Below are 20,344 nucleotides of genomic sequence, written 5' to 3' on the forward strand. Positions count from 1 at the left end.
AGATAGTTTACTTATTATTCATATAAGTGAAAATACTCAATCATTCAATATAATAAATAACATATGTATCTTCAATATATATTTTGTGTATATTTATAAAAACTTTTATGTATAAAAACTTCAATAATTATATATCCTTTTGAGTTTGTCTCAAAATATTTGTCCATTTAGACATAGCAATTTTTTTTTATAATACCCTCGTTATTGGTATTTCACCTAAATACTCTTAAATGCATTTAACTGTAAATTTTAACTCTTTTAATAAGTGTATTCTTGTAAAAAAAATTCATTTTATCGTAGTAATTTGTATAATTAGTATTTTTTTTTTCAAAACATACATTACCTTAAAAGATAAATAATATAAAAATAAAGGTAGTAAAAAAATTTATAAAAAAAAAAAAGATTTAGCAAAATTCTGGAGCTAACAATGAAGGTGTTTAAAACTTTATTTCATTTTCTAAAATCTTAAAATAAATATTGAAGTATCTAAAATTAGTTCTCAATGACACTTAAAATTACGATGAAAAGAAAGCAAATATCTTATAATATTTCCAATTCATTCATTTATAATGAAATGGATTTAAGTATTCGCAGAGAGGCAAAGACATATCTTTCTCCATTTCTTGTATTTTAACTCTTTAATTAAACCACTATAATGGCCTTTTGATCCAATACACATTTATCTTGTTTATTCTCCATTATGGAAATTTTCTTTTCACGCCCCTTATTTTTTTCTATTTACGTTCCCTTAGGCATTTTATTTTTTTATTTTAAACATTAAATTCTAACAAATTTGAATACATTCTAAAAAGTTTAATTCTAAAGAGATAGTTTATAAATCCCTTATAGAAATTATTTTCGTAATCGTACGAGTTTATAAAAATCTAATGCTTTATTTTTATATTATTAACTTTTTAAAATATATTTGTAATATTACTAAATAATTGCTTTGTTTTTATTTTACTTTATTTTACCATAAATTATTATATCTTCCTTATAAAACATATATTGAGATATTTATTTAGTATTTTAAATCATGCCGAGGACTGTATTTATTTAGTATGTATTTAATATTGATCCATGTACCAAAGCAAAAGTCCGCAACCGCTTTGACCCAAAAAAAAAAAAATGGTCCACAACTCCCTTCCTTCATTGAGTTAGAACTCTCTCTCTCTTTTTAGTGTTATTCCTTAATTAAAATTAAATCTTTATGTCAACAGTTGACACAATAAAAGTTAACAATTAAGGTTATTAATTATTATCAAAATAAAACTTTAATACTGATTAAATAATACCATTAAAAATCACCTAAAACAACTATACTTAAAATATATCCTAATTACAACTAAGAACCTATCAACCATATCCCCTTTTCATTAGAAGACGATAAGCCTTCCTTTACTTAGAAGTTGAGTAATTTGACAACTCACCTATTGCTTCAATGTTAAAAAAAACAAATTATAGGCTTAAAAAAGATTTGAACTTTCTAAAAATTCACAAATTTTCTATTTAGTCTCTTTTAATTTCTTTAAATTTAATCTCTCAAACATTATTTTTATTTTTTATTTAATTCTTCTAAATAATTTGTCAACTTGTTTACTTATTTTTTTACATAATGCTTGAATTATCTCATATTATTTGACTAAAACTTAATATGAATATGATTGTCATTTATGTCACATCTTTCATATTTTCAAATGATATTTAAAATTATAAAATTATGATTTAAAAATATGAAGAAAAACAAAGTGTAAATATCATGTTACCATCTACATTAATTTTAAGTTATATTATATAAGTAAAGTAAAATGTTGACTGAAAAAATAAAATTATTAAGAGAAAGATCGTAGGAAAAATAGTAATAATTTTTGGAAGGCTAATTAGGAAAAAATTAAAAAAAAAATGAGGAATCAAATAATAGAATCGTGAATTTTTAAGAAGACCAAAATTGTATTTACAACGGCTGATTAGCCATCCTACAACCTGTATTTTAAAGGATAATTGGCATATAATGTATGTTCTTTATATCAGCAAAATCATCAAACTTTATTTATAACAGTTTATTGGTATAATAGAGAAGAAATTCATTTTTATCAACGATGAATTGACATGCGATCAACCTTTGAAGGTTAGGAATGTGAATAAAAGTGGCCATACAAATAATTACTTTTGCATCTATAAAGTTATCAAGGAAACACACAACATATTCCAGAGTCCAAAAGACAAAAATGCGTTTAGAAAATCCTCAACTAAACCATATATCTCTTTCTAACTTATGTGGACAAGCAGTTGTTAGCTGTGTAGCACAAGAAGCATAGCTCAAAAATAAAAATGCATCACCATTTCATTCACTGTGAATTTTGATGACATTAACAGATTTATATTTACATACTCAAGTCTGTAGCAGGCAAAATAGTTCACAATCCCAAACAAGCACTAAACTCTGAAAAATAAGAGTATATCTATGAAAAAGTAGCTCACAATCACATGCAAAAGTGGGTCACTGATAAGTGTCAGGTGGAAATCCTAGGTTGCTTGCATCCGTGCTCTGGTAAAAGGTTATCAGATGCAGCTCTTTTTGGTTTCAACTGCAATGAAAATGGACATGTGCAGCTATTAGATCCCTGTGTGGTAATTGTGCACAAGCATGTGCAGACCTAACTGTACCAAAACATAGGAGTTTCAATCTTTCAAGAGTCACTAACCTTCTCCTCAGCATGCTGATAAATATGTCTCAGGAGGATATTTTTGGCTTCAGTGCTTATCACTGTGAGAACAATTTTCCACTGGTTAGCAAACCATCATTACAAAACACCAGTGAGTCTACCCTAAGTCCCTAATAAAAGAACACAAGAGTGAGCCTGACAACAAATGATGTACATCTATGTAACAAAAACAAGAATAAGAAAGTAACTGCAATAAATGTTTCATGTTTCCTCAATTTTTGTCACAAACAAAATAAATATCTTAAGTACTATGTTCAATGCATCCAGTTTGGACCCTCCTCCAAAAATATGATTAAGGAAATAATCCAAAGATACTTTTTCAAACAGATTATCGATCAAATAAAAATGTTGCAAAGTATTACTACAGAAGTAGAAGAAAGTTCTCCAGAGTCCAGACTACCTTGATCAGGTGGTGGAAGGGTCCTGCTATGAGTAGGATGGTAAGTGGCTGGTGTCATTTTCTGCATGAAAATAGAAATCTCTTCAGAAAGCAAATGAAAATATACCATCAGGTGATCCATAATACACTTTAGAACAAAAAGAGTAGCACTGCATAAAAAAAAAGTTGGCCCTAAAAATGCTCGACCACATACTTGGTTTACCCATGGCTTGGCCACGAAAAAGGTAAGGAATAAAAGTGGAACATTTAGTATGTTTATCTTCAGATCACATCTGTCATACTCATATTTAATGTAATTTGATTAGAGGAGCATCTTCCTCATTGATAACATTATACAAGAATTATGTAGAACCGTTTAAGCATACTTATAATGCAATTATGTATTTGCTAGTAATTTCCTGGTTTAGCAATTAGATAGTCTATAGAAAAGATAAGAACTATTCATCAAAAGGTACAGTGAAAAAGTGAAAATAACTAAATTTGTGTCAGGGTATCATGGAAATTGATATGGCTGAAAGCTAGAAACGTATAATTTATAATATAAAGGAAATACTATGCATAACTCCAGTTTTTTGCAACTAATCAGATATAAAAGCAAAACTCTTCTGTAACTGAAGAATTAATGATCACTACAATATTGAACAAGAAAGCTAAGTTTTACGGTATTATTTTTAGAGTAAAGAATGAAAAGAAACAAAAGGAAAAAGAAATCATCCCATGCTTGAAAAGTTTCAAATTTCAAATCCCTTATGGTTTTACTTTGACAGAATAGCAAAAATATAAAGAGGAGAAAGCAAAAGACCAACAGTCATTGAGATTAAATGGATATGTTCCCTCAACCAATGCTCTGCACATAACATCGATGGTTAAGACTTCAACCTCAGGCAGTTAGTCTACCACGAATTCCAATTATCCAAGTTAAAATAACAATCAAAATGTCACGAAACAATCCACCATGTCATAAAAAGAAACAAACTTAAAATAAAATGAATGCAAATAAGGTTTTTCTAATCCACAACTGCTCCACACCAACTTAAAAACATTTAAGAAATATTCTTAAACTTGTATAATGGGATTCCAATACGCAAGTGCTTTCAAGTAGAACAAGAATAAGGTCTTATCTTGATGGTTGACAACCAAATTTTGTCCTAAAGGGAGAAGAGGGCTGTGGAAAAAAGGTAATTCTCTTTTCACTAAACATTCAATCGAATAAGTGTAAATACATGGTACTGAAGCAAAAACTCAGGATCACACACAATCATATTTTTCAATAATTGACAAAACATAAAAGCATAAATCTAAACGCTCAAATGAGTTATCAAATCATCAAAAGTTACATTTACTTGGGGAGAAAATAAAAACAAAAACAACTTACAGAAGAACTAGAAGGATCCGAAGGTCGGAGCTGACTGAAGTTGTGAGGGTCGTAGGATGGCCAATTACCAAGTACTGATTCCATAGAATGCTATCTATTGCTCCAAATTTCAGAGACAAATTAAGGCGTGAAGAAAAGAGGAAAAGGACGAACAAGGCGATAACACACAAAACCCCACTCTCGAAACACCTGTTGTGGACTCAACTTCACATGTGTGCACTCATTACACTCGACACCACACCACTTTTCCTTGCCCTAACTACAAACTTCAAACCCAATTCTCCATTCCCACTTGCAGAAAGATTATATTTTTGGCACAATGATCTGCAATTTATGAAAAAGGGTACGTGAATTTCATTTAAAGAATGGAGAAAATTTCCTATATAAACAATGTATGAAAAGCCATAAATTTCTCAACAATAAAATTATCAATAAAGATTATTTGGTTCTAATATGGCACCACGAAATAATCAAAATGAAAAAAAAAAAAAAGATAAAAATTGAAAACCCATTATTGGTTGAATGAAGTAAAATAAAAAATCAAATTGTTTGGGCCGAACAACCTTGTAGAGTGGTTTCGAAAACACTAGTAGAACAGCATGTTAAAACTTCAGAAATAATCGAAGTCCAAACACAGTACACAAATGTAGTACAAGTACAACAGTTGGTGCAAAACTTGAAAAAAGTGGTAACAGTATACATTACCGTGTCAAATCCTCAGCATCGAAGATTTCAGATCTCTCAGGAACGTCCTCAAGTTAAAGGGTGGAACCTAAAAAGCAGCCAGCCATTACCAAATCACTAATCACTGTCATTGAGTCTAATCGAAGACTTGACCATGCCACCTATGGACTAAAATATCCAATGCAGCACCGATAATGCCAAGATTGTCCTAAAGTATATACCACTACAATTCCTCTCTGATTTTTTTTTTAATAAAAAGGAATGTATAAAAATTAATATAATACTACTTATTAATATAAATATTAGTAAATATTTCCTGCAAAGTACGAGTATGTTTGTAAAAATATAATATAAATTAAAATATTAGATACAATTAATTTAATTATAAATATTTATTTTATTGATGATAATGTGAAAATTTAAATATTTAAAACAATAAAAATTATAAAAAGTTAATAAAAATCATTTTAATGATAATTTATAAAAATTTCATTATATATATCTATTATTGATTAAAAAATTTGAATTATTTCTTAATGAAATTATAAAAAAAATTAATATTAATTTAATTTAATGTGAAAATTGATGACGCATAACATAATATAAGAAAAACACACATCTTGACAAGAAAACAAAAACTATCTTTGACTTCATAAGATTTAAAAGTAAAATCCCAAATTCAACAAAGATGTGTGAATTTATACATTTATCAAGTCAACTTTATTATTTAAATATAAAAAAATGACATCATATGTAATATTTTGTATAATTGTTTTATATTTTTTAATATACATGTAGAAAATTTTATCACAAAAGCAGAAAACTATTTTTATTATCCTAATTTTATGTTCAAGAAATGTTATTTTCGTCAAATCACATCTTTACAAATTTGATTATTATAGTTGGTGTAACTTGCTTTCTCTGTATTATATCGATAATTTGATTGATTTGATCTTCCATATATTTCATATGCAAATTATGTGAGGTAAAAAATGTGCAATCATTCTCAATATTTCATCTTGAGAGTGAAGTTGTTTTTAAAAATAGAAGATAAATTAAGTAACAAGATGAATGTTAAATGATAGGGTATCAAGTTTTTCTTACTCGAGAAGTGCGAGTTTCTCTTCCAAATGCACTTCTCTGTTTCATCAACGTAACTCTCAGCCGATCGACATCTGCCATTTATAATTTCTTCCACTACCAAAGAATTTATCCTTTTTCACGTATTTGCATTTTTTAAATTGAAGCTTACTTATATAAGTTTTTTGTTAATTTTACTTTTTCAGATGGAACTGAAGTGTTTAAAAATAATAATTTTTGTTAACAAAATTATTTATTATTCTTTTATATTATTAAAATAAAAATAATTTTAATAAAAGATCATTACTTTTAAATATTTAAACAACTTAATTATATTTTATTATATATACATATTAAATTTAAGTTTTCTAATTTAACATTGCTAATCATTTATAAAGTAAAATACTATAAAATTCATTCATAAAAAACTAAAGTTTAAGGTAGTTTCACTTTATTGATAACTTTTTCTTTGTAGTTATAAGTAGTTTTTTTTTTCTCAAATATAACTAAGTGTACTAGGTTGTTGTTTCCACTAACGGTTATATAGTTTTATCATAGTTTCTCCAAAAAATATTTATATAACAAAAATCTGTTTTTACACAAATTAAATTTATTTTTAATAATAAAGATTTCAATGTATACGTCTCAGGATTAATTATCATCAAATAAAATTAAAACAATCACTTTTTTTACACTTTTGTACATAAATTCATGCAATTAAACAAATTATACATTTTAATAAACTTTCACATGATCAATAAATAAATTTATGACTTATTTTTTTCAAGTTAATAATTTTATGATAATAATAACAATAAATATTTAAAATAATAATTAAAAATAAGTGATTATGATTATTATCCTTCATAAACAATAAAGATTAATTAACTTACTTAATATGACTACTCTAAAATTGAGAGAAAAGTGCAAGTCTACAGTCTAGAATAATAATAACATTAAATTAGAATTCAAAATTAACTTCAATAATAAGATTTTTAAATCTATATTCAGAACTAAAAATATATTTTCTCTAAGCATAAGAATTTACTAAAATTCAATATTTTTATGTATTTGAGTTTTCGATATATAATAGAAATTTAAATTAAAAAAATTTCTTAAATTGGTAACACCTCTTTTTCCTCGTAATATTATCTCTAACTTCAAAAATTCACTCAAAGTTATTTATGTGAAAAGGAAAAATAAATAGGTTACAAGGATATTTTTAGAATCTCAAAAGAATAAGTTAAAGCAAAAGAATGAATACTCATAAATAAATAAATGAGAAGACTTGCCAAGAACTAAATCAAGTTAGATTAATGAAAGGATATATTGGTAATTTCATGTTTCTATTCGTTGTTCGTGTTTTGTACCTCTTCTTCTTATTGGTCATGTTATTATTTTAATTTTTCGCATCGCAACATAACTATGGAACTGGGTCGCATTATGTCCCATTTGGTTTCCCAGCAAATGTGGAACTGTATCAGAATTATCTCTTGAGGCTTACATTTAACAGTGATATATTTTATTTTAATTACACTTTTATCTTTCATCTGTGAAAGACATATAATATTTGATGGTGTTTGTGGTGAAATGCAGACACATTTTCTGCTATATCAACCTTTAAGATACAGATTGTAGATGGAATGATGGAAGTGATAAAATAATTCAATTTGAAATTATAGGCAATATTACAGTAAATTAAACATGACCATCAGTTTGTGCCATAACCCAGATATAGAAGAACCTATGTTTATTAGTGTGATAAGAAGAATTTGTTTACCATTTTTGTTGTGAAAATAAAAATGAAGATTATATACGTGAAACAAATAGAAGCGGGAGCTTAATGGGGCTTTACATTTGCATCAGTTGTGTTATAAAACCAATATCATTAGGTGACGATCATAATGTTTGCACATGGATTCAATTTGCATCGGTTTTGTGGCAAGTCCGATATCATCAGGCAACCACTTTATAGATTATATTCATGGACTGTATTTGCATCGGTTGTGTTGGGTTGATGTGGCCACTTTTTACATCTGTTATATGAGAGAACCCATGTAGATATACTTTGTGAAGGCTCAATTTGCATCGGTTTTGTGGCAAGTCCGATGTCATCAGGCAACCACTTTATAGATTATGTTCATGGACTGTATTTACACCGGTTATGTTGGATTGATGTGGCCACTTTTTACATATATTATATGAGAAAACCCATATAGATATACTTTGTGAAGTATTATTGCATTGGTCATCCAATTCAACCGATGTAGAAGTGACAACCCATTTTAAAATTTGAAATAATGGCGTCAACCTGCAATGTCGACGGTAGTTGTGTATTATACGTCTGTTTAGTCCACGAATGTCATTATCTGAGTATCATATATATTATATTTAATTATTTTGTATGATAGAACCGATTTGATATATGTATTAATGTTGTATTCAATTAAAATCATCTCAGGTATAATTTATTATCCTCAATTTGTATTTGATATAACGAAAATAAAATTATAGTCTATTATAGTATTATTGATTTAAAAATTTCAATTTGATATAATTAATATAAAAATATATCTTTATATATTTGATTTAAAATATATAAATTATGTGCATATTTTACATTCATATTGTATTAAAATAAAATTAAAATATTTTTACTTTGCATTTATAATTTAGTAGACAAAGTAATTATAGTTATTAAATATTAGACAATGTTTTATGTTAACTTAGTTGTAAATTTAGTGTTAAGTAAAATAAATTTAATTTAAATCTAAAATTAAAATAGTAGAAAAAATAATTTACTTTTGATACATTCATAAAATAAATTTATAATGTGAAGTTAATTTATTTGATTGCATCACTATTGTAATAAATTAGTGTATTTTCATAAACATTATAGTATTATTAATTAATTAGTTGATACTTTATAGAAGCCTTTAAGAAATTTGTTTTTTAATTTAGTATTAGTAAACAAAATGTATGATAAAAGTTTAATATAAAGTGTATAAAAAAAATAACAATATTTTTTAGCATGATAAAAAAATAATGTTAAAGTATTTGAAATTTTTAAAAGCAGAAATAAACAAAACTTAATATTTGATGGTGTATAGCGGTTTGTGGTGCAATGCAGACACATCTTGTGTTGTATCAACCTTTTTGTTGCAAATTGCATACATGAAATGATGGAACATATTTATTAATTCAATAACGTAATATTTGTACTTGTAGGCAATATTAGAGTAAGTTAACTTCTACATCGGTTTGTACCATAACCTAGTTATAAAATAACCAATGTCTAAATATCTTCTTTAACAAGGAAATGTTGAGCATTTGTGTTGTGAAAATGAACAATATACAATATATACATGAAACCTTGACGTGAAATGTCATGTTGTTATGAACGAAAGCATGGGCTTAATGGGCATTTGGGCCTTTAAGCGTCAATATATACCGATAATATAAAAAATAAATTTTGAAAGGTGAAGAACAATGGGCCTGAGCAAGGAGCAGAAACATCTTCTATTGCGTTACAATCATGTTTTTTAGACAGTAAAAGGAAGTTATGAACAAAGTGACGTGTCATGTGGGTCACCAAGTCGATTTTTAGTGATGAAAGGAGTAGTTTGTTCGGGTCCTACACACGCCTGATAGACTCTATAACAGTGTCAGTCCATATTAGGATTTAAAAGAAGGTATCTCTCCGAATATCCACATGTCAAATAATATTGAATGCATTAAAATTTACAAGTACAAGAACTCATATTCGTAAGTAAATCTCTTCACCTCTTCTCTTCATGGGCAGTACAAAGTTGACGATTGTTGTAATTTAGTATCAGATTGGAGGTACTCATCGTTTGATTATAAACAACCATGAAATTTTATTCTTACATCCAGCAAGGTAATAATCTTGACAGCGATGAATTCTGATGTCAACTGAAGTGTGATCGGGTACGTAATCTTGTCATCAATTTATTGGATATTGAACATATTGTATTTTTCTAATTATTGGTCAATGAAATTGTCATTATTTGTTTATTATGTTTTTCAATTTGTAAAAGAATAATATATATATATATATATATATATATATATATATATATATGATCTGTTGTTTTGTATTGATGCAGAATGATATAACTATCAATGGTGGCTTTTATAGAAAATGGCGTTTTAATATTATGGAAAAACATTTTCACCTAAAAGATCCTTTGGGTAATGTTATTAATGTGACAATATATGAAAATGGAATAACATCTCCAAGATGTCATAATCAATTTGACTCATACTATCACACTAGAATATATGCAACAACTTCCCATTACAATCAACCTTGTGACCCCAATACAGTTTGGGATCTTTTAAGCGCAACCTTATTAAGAATTTTTCTACCTCCTTAACATCCCCATCATGTCCTCTTCTATCTCTCTCAATTTGATTATACATATCTTTTTTGCAAAATCCAACCATGTCATAACTTCCTCTTTGGCTAACAAAAGAGTCATATATTTTGCAGGTTAGAATACCACTTTTCCTCATTCGACGCATCTGTTCAACATCACCATCATCCATTTTGCGATGTGACCTTAACATTCCAAAATAATTCTCATCAACTAAATTATGATTATGATCATCAAAGAATCGACAAACTACCCAACACCCTCTATATACATCGAAACGTATCTTCATCTCTGCCTCACAGTCAAACCTAGTAATTGCTCTGTGCTCCCGAAGTCGATTAGGGTTACATCTGTAAATTTCTCGTCGAAAACCTTGGCTTGAACAAACAAATTGCTGCCACACAACATCTCCATTCTTATTTTACCCCGTTTATTTTTCCTCACACTAAACCCATTAATTTTGCCATATTCATTATAAAATTTATAACCTTCCTCAACACTCAAAAATTTCATTCTCTTAATCTCAGTACTACATAAATCACTCAAATTGACGTATTCATCCTTCTGCATATCAACTTCATTTGAACTTCTCATTTCCTCATCCACATTGCATTCCTCAACAACAACCTGTAACATATATAAATAATACACAGGTTACTTCGATTATAACAACTATGGTTATTCACTCAAATACACATAGTCTACACAAACCTTGTCGTTTCCTTCATCATTTCGAGAAAAATCCATGTTAAACTAATTTATATAATGGGTATTTTTTGCCTTCTACACTCCTTCTGTCGTCCTATTCTCCTTTATCTTTGCACTGCAAATTCGTTTTGCCCTTCTTCTCTAACTAAGTATTCCACCTCTTCATACGAAAAACGCTACCACTCTACCACCCCTCAGTCCCCTCTCACCAAGGCTTTGTTTAGGCTAATACAATTTCTTCCTATGATTCAACACTGGAATTCACCATTTTGCCCAATAGCTTTACCAAGGCTTTCGCTTTTTTGTTGGTCACTAACGTAAAAACTTATAAATATGGATAGTACAATTGCCACACATTTGCATCGATTGCGTGATAAAACCAATGTCATTACGTGACCACCTATTACATTTGCACATGGACCTGATTTTGAATCGGTTGTCTGGCATAACAGATGTCATTAGCCAACTACCTTTTACGTTGTCTACATTTGCATCGGTTGTGTAGTCAAAATGACGTCATTATGCGGCCACATTTTACATATTGCGCATGCCCTTATTTTGTATCGGTTGTGTAGTCAAACTGATGTCATTTCACAAGCACCTTTTACATATTGCGCATGCACTCTATTTGCATCGGTTCTATGTTAAAACGGATGTCATTTCACCACAACCTTTTTCACATTGCGCATCTACTGTATTTAGATTAATTGTATTATAAGGTAATGTCTCTCTTTTACAATTACTTCGTTACTGTCTCGTGTTAACCATATCTACATTGGGTGTATGGAGCGTATGATGTTAATAAAATTTCATGCACAACTTGTCACATTTACATTATTAACCCTCTTCATCCTACTCACTATTTATTCATATCCATATTTGTTTACCTTTTCAATATTTAATCTTAGCCATCCAATTTTAAATTACAACGATCAACAGCTCACTTTCAATTATTAATCACTTATACAAAAGCAATGCTTTCAGAAAAAATATACTTTTTACAAAAAAAGTGAGAATATTAGAATCACCCAAATAATCTTATTATTTTTCAAAACACAAGAAATCAATCATTTTGGCCAAGATATGATAAAACAAATTTTCAAATGTTTGGACTAGAGTTTGCCCAATAGCTCAACAAGCATCATAGTAACCCAAGAGACACATGAGAAGTATGAAAAGTGACACTCAGAACAAGCATAAGACAAAATAAACGAAGATCGAACCAGTGAAGATACAAACAATTATTCATAGGTATTGTGTTAACTTCGCATATTCTCCACAAAGATGGAGGGTCATTTCAACTATTACCTATAAAAGAGGTGCTCTTGAACTCAGGCTAGAGCGAAGCAAGGGTGCCCCACCTTTTGTAGAAGAATGATGTCTTTTTCAAAAAGATTACACCAAAATGGATTATTTATATAACAAAGAAGTGTGCACACTTTTTTGAAACATGTAAATGATTAAAATAATATTCACTGTGGCTTATCACTTCCAATCTATTGAAGTCCCACTTTACTTGACTAATACAATGAATTTGTAATTAGATGTATCTAGGTTATTTTAGCTTTAAATACATGGCCTAAGCATATAAACAATCAATTGATTCAAACAAACATTTTCCATTTAATTACGTTGCATTGTTTTAAATCTCTTTCTTTTCCTTTGTCTACACTTTGTAATTTACAATTTTCTGAATGGGTGAAGCTATTAAATAAAGGGGTCATAAATACTTGTTTCTCGTAGTTAGTTTATAGACAACAAAACATGAATTTTTTTTTTTTTCCAAATACAATATCTAGGGATTATGAATCGAGAAAGTTAAACCAACAAAATGACAATTAAAAATGTGCAAAAACTTGGATTCAGATCCTCCCTTATTACGGCAGAGATTGGATTATCCAGTCTATTTTTGCTTAAACGAATTTAAAAGCAAATATTAAGAAAAATGACAAAAAAATCATGTAAGCTTAAGCAATTAGAGAAATAAGAGATGCATGCAGCATAACTGATACCCATTGCCCAGGACCAAAAGTTATAAAATTGATGAGAAGATGAGACAATGTTGCTTCATGGGTGATGAACTTGTAACTAAAACCGAGACGACAACAAATAGAAAACACTTATCTCCTCCTGCTCCTATTCTCTATTCTTGTTGGATTCTCTACTCTTTTATGACTCATACATGATTTTGTTGAGTCCATGTTGTTCAAGTTCAATTTCATCATATCCTTTACCTCTTCATCCCCACTCCAAGTTATCCTTTGTTTTGTACCGGAAAAAGGTGCACTGTATGAAGAGCTAATTCTTTATGACCTGACATGGTCTTGGCAAAAAGACATTGTCAAGAAAAAGAAGTCACAAATTGAAATCCTTTTGTTTATTTATTAGGAACAGCAAGTATCCTGATCAACCTCAACTTAGACAAAAAAACCTTTCCTTTTTATGTTTATCTAGAACAATCCATTCAAGTTAAGGTCTTGGCAAAGATTATTACAAGCTTCCTTTTTTTTGGCAAATAATCGGCTGTCATAAATTTAAGCAAATTTTACGTGATTTCTTATCTTAATATTCATTTAAACAAATTTAAATTCGTTACTGAACAGTCTAGTTCAAACCATAATAAAAAATATCTTGTCCTAAAATTTAAGAAATTTTGTCTAGCAGTTTTATTTAATGTAAATGGTCATATATTATTTTTAAGTCGGTAATATAATTTTTTTAATCCTTCCTATTATCATTTAATGCATTAAAGTAAAAATAATTAATATTTTTAATTACTTAAAAATATTTTATAGAGTATATTAAATATTTCTTAAAGCTAACTAGAAACTTATTATTGCATATATTTTTTATACAATTTTTAATATAAACATTACTAAATTTATGTAAGATTATCAGATATGACAGTAGATATTTCTCCACATTTTACAAAATTTACACAAAACATATTATTAACAACAATTATGTTAACTTGTTATGAAAGATCACTGGCATGCAAATCACAGCGTAAGGAAACAGAGAATGTGCAATGAGGAAGCCAAAACCAATTGAGAAGGAAAAATCTGAAAAATAAATAAGAAACGTCGGAACAGTACGAAACGGTCCAACGCAACACGAATACCACGTGACTTTCTAAACCACAGACACAACAACTCAACCCACTTATTTAATTAAAATATTGTTAATATATTTAAATATTAGTTTTTAATAATTATTTCAGCATATCCATAATATTTTAATATTCTTTGATATTTCAACACATCACGTCCTATGTTACAATGTATAAGCTCCCAACAAACACGGGCTTGGTTGAATTTGAACACAGAATTCAATTCAACTCTTTCCCGCAAAGAAACTCGCGCAAAATCTTAACACTCTAATCAATTCTAAACATTAAATTAAACTACAAATCAAGTTCAATTCAATTTCACTTCTCTTTTTCCAAAAACCCTAGAGAGAGAGAGAGAGAGAGAGAGGAACCATGTCTGATGCGTTCTGCACCGATTGCAAGCGCCAAACGGAGGTGGTGTTCGACCACTCGGCGGGGGACACGGTGTGTTCCGAGTGCGGCCTCGTACTCGAATCTCACTCCATCGACGAAACCTCGGAGTGGAGAACCTTTGCCAACGAGTCCGGCGACAACGACCCTGTCCGTGTCGGCGGTCCCACCAACCCGCTCCTCACTGACGGCGGTCTCTCTACCGTCATCGCCAAGCCTAACGGCGCCTCCGGCGAGTTCCTCTCCTCCTCCCTCGGCCGCTGGCAGAACCGTGGCTCCAACCCTGATCGCAGCTTGATCCTCGCCTTCAAAACCATTGCCACCATGTCCGATAGGTAAGCTAGGGTTTCCAATGAAAATTCCTTTTTCGGTTGTTACATTACTTTCGGTTTCACTGTTATTTTTAAGCATTGTGAAGTGGAAGTTATTGTATTTAAAGTGTTATACTGTTGTCATTTTCGTTTTTTGTTTTTTGGGTTTTAAAATGAGATTAGTTGTTATCTTTCGGTTGAACTAGATAATTGAGAAATTAGCTGACGTGGTTGATGAATTTCAGGTTGGGACTCGTTGCAACCATCAAGGTATTGCATATTTTCATCTATGGTGCCCTTTCAACGGGACACGTTTCATGAACGTGCATTTATGTGTGTGCACTGCATATGTAGCATTTGTTATATGAGAAAGCTAGGATTATTTCAACAGTCTCTGTTATTGTCTGAAATTTATTGAGAATCCGAAAATTAAGTGAGTCTAACTCCTAATTTAACGAGTTTCATTCATAATTTTGTAGTTCCCAATAAATTTCAACCAATAGTAAAATACTAGAGAGTGTGTTAGGAAGAATTCTTAAAGAGTTTGTTGTCAGCGGTTTTCTTTGTTATTAGATGGTATTGGGCTACAGTGGTTTGGTAAGAAACTGTAATGACACTTACTTGTTGATTTGTATCATTTGGTCTTTGAAATTATATGAGAAATTCACGTGCATGGTGCTGAAGTGCTAGGCGGTACACATTAAAGGTTTCTTTTGGAAATTTGTATGAAAGGTTTAAAGTTTGTCCATGAAGTTGACAATGCTAGAAGTTGGTGAAACTTGTTTTGGCATGCCGTTTAAAACATGGAAGTTCATTAAGGAAGTAATGATGAGTAATGATTGGAGGCTAACTGACAGAGAAAGGATCCAACAATGTTTTTTAATGCCCTTCTGTTATGTCAAACTTGCTAGAGCAATGTTTATATAGTTTGCATTGCATGTGCCAATTGCACCCCCAAAGCAGTTATTCTATTTTGTCTTGTATTCAGCTTTGAATTTATTGTAAAGTTATTACTTTTGCAATTGATTTGAAGGATCGGGCTAATGAGATATATAAACGGGTTGAAGATCAGAAGTCTAGTAGAGGAAGAAATCAGGATGCTTTATTGGCTGCTTGCCTCTACATTGCTTGTCGACAAGAAGACAAGCCACGCACTGTAAAGGGTACAACAGCTTATGATTCTTGTAACATTTAGATGCTTCCTAATGTATATATTCCTATATAAATGAGCTTCCCTGAATCTATGGATTTCAAATAGAAATTTGTTCTGTTGCCAATGGAGCCACTAAGAAGGAAATTGGCCGAGCAAAAGAATACATAGTGAAACAACTGGGTTTGGAGAAAGGTCAATCTGTTGAGATGGGGACAATACATGCTGGGGACTTTATGGTGAGATTTCTTAATTGTTGTGTACTTTTGTAGAATGGCTTTACTAATTTAACCAATGTCTTAGCTTACTCCTTAATCTTATTATGGTGCACTGACATTATTTTCACCCCTATCATCACAGAGACGTTTTTGTTCTAATCTTGGTATGAATAATCAAGCTGTTAAAGCTGCTCAGGAAGCTGTTCAGAAATCAGAAGAATTTGATATAAGGTAAAATTTAGTTTGTCTTGTACTTTTTTGGAATTTAGAGAATGAAATAGATATTCACTGCTAAAGTTTGGCTTGCCATATTGTTTACTTTTTAATACTAATACATTATACATGTTTACAGTTATTATTCAATATGAATTGAATTAAAGCCTACTTTTACTTCTAAAGAGGAAAATTACTTACGTGGCAGTCTTTCTGTGATAAAATGAACCAACCTTATCAGCTTCAGATTAGGGCTTTATAATTATATAAGTATAAAAATTGTGCATATTAGCTTTTAGATTTAACCTTGTTTCCCTTTGAGTACTACGTGAAGGGAGTCATTATGGATCAGAAAACCTTTGGATTTCTTGAGATGGATGCTGCACCTGTGGGAGAATTGAAAACTATGAGGAGTGTGAGGCATGTTTGTGAGAAGGGGAACCTGTAAGGAGTGTGTGGCATGTTGGAGAAAGTGGAAACACAGAGAAGCGTGTGTGATTAGTGAAGGCTCTGAGGTGGTACATGAGGATATGGTTAAGAGTTGTATAGAATAGCTTTGGATTTGAGCTCTTTTTCCATTAACTAACAACTAGGCAAGAGATGAGTGATGGGTTCAGAACTTCTGTTAGACATGCATATGTAAGTATTATTGAGTTACACAATTAATTGTGTGACTCCTAAATTCCCAATAACGACTTTTGAAGGATATAAATTATTTGCATTGTCCTCCATGTGAACCCATGCTCACGTTTATAGTTTCCTCACTGTCTATTTCATTGCACCTTAATTTTGCATGAATCCATTTCTTGCTTTTTTTTGGGCGTGTTTGGTTAATCTTTCTAATCTGTTGTACGTGCGTTTTGACCTACTGCTACTCTTTGTGGCGTTGAGGATAAACATGAGTTTAGTTGCATTTAGACACGAAACCAGACATCCACTTCATAATTTTCAGATGGATGCCATTAATTTCTTATGATTGATACTCATAACAATTTTTTATCTTCCAGGAGGAGTCCCATATCAATTGCGGCAGCAGTTATATACATAATAACTCAACTTTCTGATGATAAAAAACCTCTTAAAGGTCTGTGCCTCTTCTTTAAGGGAAACATGAAGGCATGAAAGCACGAAATACATACATATTGATTGGTTTAATTGATTTGGCTAATTTTGAATTTGTAATTAAATTTGATTGCAAATAAGATTCTATGCAGCTCTTTATTATCATAGGAGTTAACTCTAAGCTGTTTCATATATGTATCTGACCCATTTTGCTGGTGTAGATATATCAGTTGCCACAGGAGTTGCAGAAGGAACCATTAGGAACTCGTACAAAGATCTCTTTCCCCATGTTTCAAAAATAATACCAAACTGGTATGCAAAGGAAGAGGATTTGAAGAACCTATGCAGCCCTTAAAACAAAGTAATAGAGGCGACATTTAACAACTTAGATGCCATTGGGACGTGCTGTTCTGTATGTACTGAACTGTTTTATACTTTTGTTCAAAATGAAAATGCCTCCTTCATTATTATTTATTTTCTGTTTGGCATTTTCCTTGTAGTTAACTGTACCATTCATTTTGGTTCACCCTCCCAATGTGAGAATTCCTGGGAGAGGGACCGTTCATGTAGAAAATTTGCTCAACCTTAATGAAAGTAAGCTTATTTTGCATACTTGCGTTAAAATCACCGGGTCATCTATTATTATCCATTTAATTTTCCTTGACACTCTTTATCAGTTTGGTTATTTGTATATGGATTACACAAGCTATTGAATACGACACTGGCTGGAGACTAAGTAAGCTTGGAACTGCTTTATTGTTTACTTTTATTCTAGGCTTGTCCACAAAAATAAAATGTTCCTCCCTAAGGCCATTTAAAATTATAGGTTATTATTTATACGTTCTCAGCCCCTTCTTACGGTCTTCTAAAATGTTTGGGGTGTCTTTTATTTTGTGAATTTTTTAAGGAGGTTTCATTTTTATTGATAATTATAAGTGACATTTTTTTCTTAATTTTAATAATTTATACAGGAAATAATGAACATTTTCGGATCATCTACAACCTTCCAATTTCTTTTTTGTCTAGTTCTTTTGGGTCTTTCGTTGTGCCTTTTCTTTTCAGTTTGAAAGCAGGGCGTAATAGCAATAGTTCTGGGCTTTCAAGAAGCCCTACTGATCATAGAAGACTATATAATCTGCCTATTTCTTGGATTTATCGTGCTTCTTAAATGTTAACAGTGGAGCTCTGCTCTTTGTACGAAATGTTTGCATACGGATTTTGGGGAAATTACGTGGTCTTTTATTGTTGGTCTATTGTTAAATTAAAAAAATAATAAACAGTAATCGTTTGAGGGGAATCAAGGTCAGATCTTTTTATACAATTTTTGATACCATGTATCTAATTATTCTTCTAAGATTTTGTATAAGATTTAATTTTATGTAATTATGTGCGTCTTTAAAAAAATGAATTATATTTATTTTCCGTCAGGGATAACCTTTTATGATCATTTTTTTACCCTTTCAAAATGAGTTTATATGATATATAGATAAAAATCTCCGTTGTAATGGAGAAATATCAGGAGGATAATTTTTTTATTCTTGTATAATTCCGTTAGAGAAAAAACCCAAACAGGCTATTAAGTTTAAGAATTGAAGTGGTTTCTACGGGTGCAGAATTATTACTGATTTAGTGGAAACAAGTTGTTCTCCATTGCTATATATCCGTGTTCTGCTGTGCTGTTGCTAATATAAAGTGAGAAAATTTATCATGGTGGAAAGTGAGAACAAGTCATATTTACCATTGAATTAAATTAAAAAATTAGTTTTTAATTTAAAAAAATCACGTCGCCATATTCTCATTATGTTTTTCTAACATCACTGCCAAATGCCAACAATACCAATAGAAGAAAAACCACTGGTTCTGGTCGGAGAAATAAACAACAGTGGCTCACTCAATGTTCTTTAACGCTAAATAAGGACAAATAAACACCCATTTCTCTCTCGAAATCATATATTGACTCATCAACTAGACCATTGATACTCCCATTTCTTGGTGCTAATTAAATAGACATAGTTGACTCTTTTATTAGTCCATGCCAAAATAAGTATAGGCAAGGTCAAAATGATGGCAGATTCTTTTGCATCAATCCTAGTAGACACGATCAAAATATAAAAGCATAACATTAACTAGGAAATTGTTATCAATTTCAATTTGTCCTTGAAGAATTAAAGCAAGTTATCACAGTGAATGCAATCGATTCAATAGCATTTCTCTTTCCATCACGTGGCTTGTGGGTTTGGAAATTGGAAGCAAACCCAAACTCTAAGCTTGTCTAAAATCAAGCAAATTTGTTAATCCTATATACCTATTTTTTCCTATGTTCTTCCAATTTATTCAGGAAAAAAAAAATAGAAAGCAACCCGAAAAAACTTCCCCTTTATTATCAAACCACTCTTCAGGAGGAACCTATAAGAGATAAAACAATATCTTTCTTTCTTGCTGTGAAGCGTTTCTAAGGAAAATTTGTCACTTGGTGCTCTCCTAGCAAAAATAGCCTTTTAATATTATAATTTTCTTACGA

At 30.4% G+C, this 20,344-nt stretch overlaps 2 protein-coding genes across 4 annotated transcripts; one reads left to right on the top strand and one right to left on the bottom strand.

Moving 5' to 3' along the window:
- Positions 1–2,409: 2,409 nt before the first annotated feature.
- LOC113860881 (DET1- and DDB1-associated protein 1) lies at positions 2,410–5,305 on the bottom strand. Of its 3 annotated transcripts, XM_027493427.1 has the most exons (6): positions 5,207–5,305; positions 4,691–4,825; positions 4,502–4,595; positions 3,127–3,187; positions 2,706–2,767; positions 2,410–2,588 (listed from the first exon to the last, which is right to left on the bottom strand). In XM_027493427.1, exons 3-6 carry the CDS (start codon positions 4,583–4,585, stop codon positions 2,514–2,516), a joined length of 282 nt encoding a protein of 93 aa, XP_027349228.1. In that variant the 5' UTR covers positions 4,586–4,595; positions 4,691–4,825; positions 5,207–5,305; the 3' UTR covers positions 2,410–2,513. The 3 variants fall into 3 exon arrangements, with proteins under 3 accessions (XP_027349228.1, XP_027349227.1, XP_027349229.1); XM_027493426.1 differs by having other exon boundaries at positions 4,502–4,825; XM_027493428.1 differs by lacking the exon at positions 4,691–4,825 and having other exon boundaries at positions 5,207–5,272.
- A 9,325-nt stretch (positions 5,306–14,630) lies between these two features.
- Positions 14,631–18,442, top strand: LOC113860877 (transcription initiation factor IIB-like). The gene is made up of 7 exons (XM_027493421.1): positions 14,631–15,204; positions 15,426–15,450; positions 16,214–16,343; positions 16,439–16,569; positions 16,691–16,779; positions 17,769–17,845; positions 18,045–18,442. The coding sequence occupies exons 1-7, from the start codon at positions 14,852–14,854 to the stop codon at positions 18,176–18,178; spliced, it is 939 nt and encodes a 312-aa protein (XP_027349222.1). The 5' UTR covers positions 14,631–14,851; the 3' UTR covers positions 18,179–18,442.
- Positions 18,443–20,344: the final 1,902 nt, after the last annotated feature.

The sequence above is a fragment of the Abrus precatorius genome, unplaced genomic scaffold (assembly GCF_003935025.1).
Source record: "Abrus precatorius isolate BTA unplaced genomic scaffold, Abrus_2018 Scaffold3, whole genome shotgun sequence".
In the NCBI taxonomy this organism is placed as follows: domain Eukaryota; kingdom Viridiplantae; phylum Streptophyta; class Magnoliopsida; order Fabales; family Fabaceae; genus Abrus; species Abrus precatorius.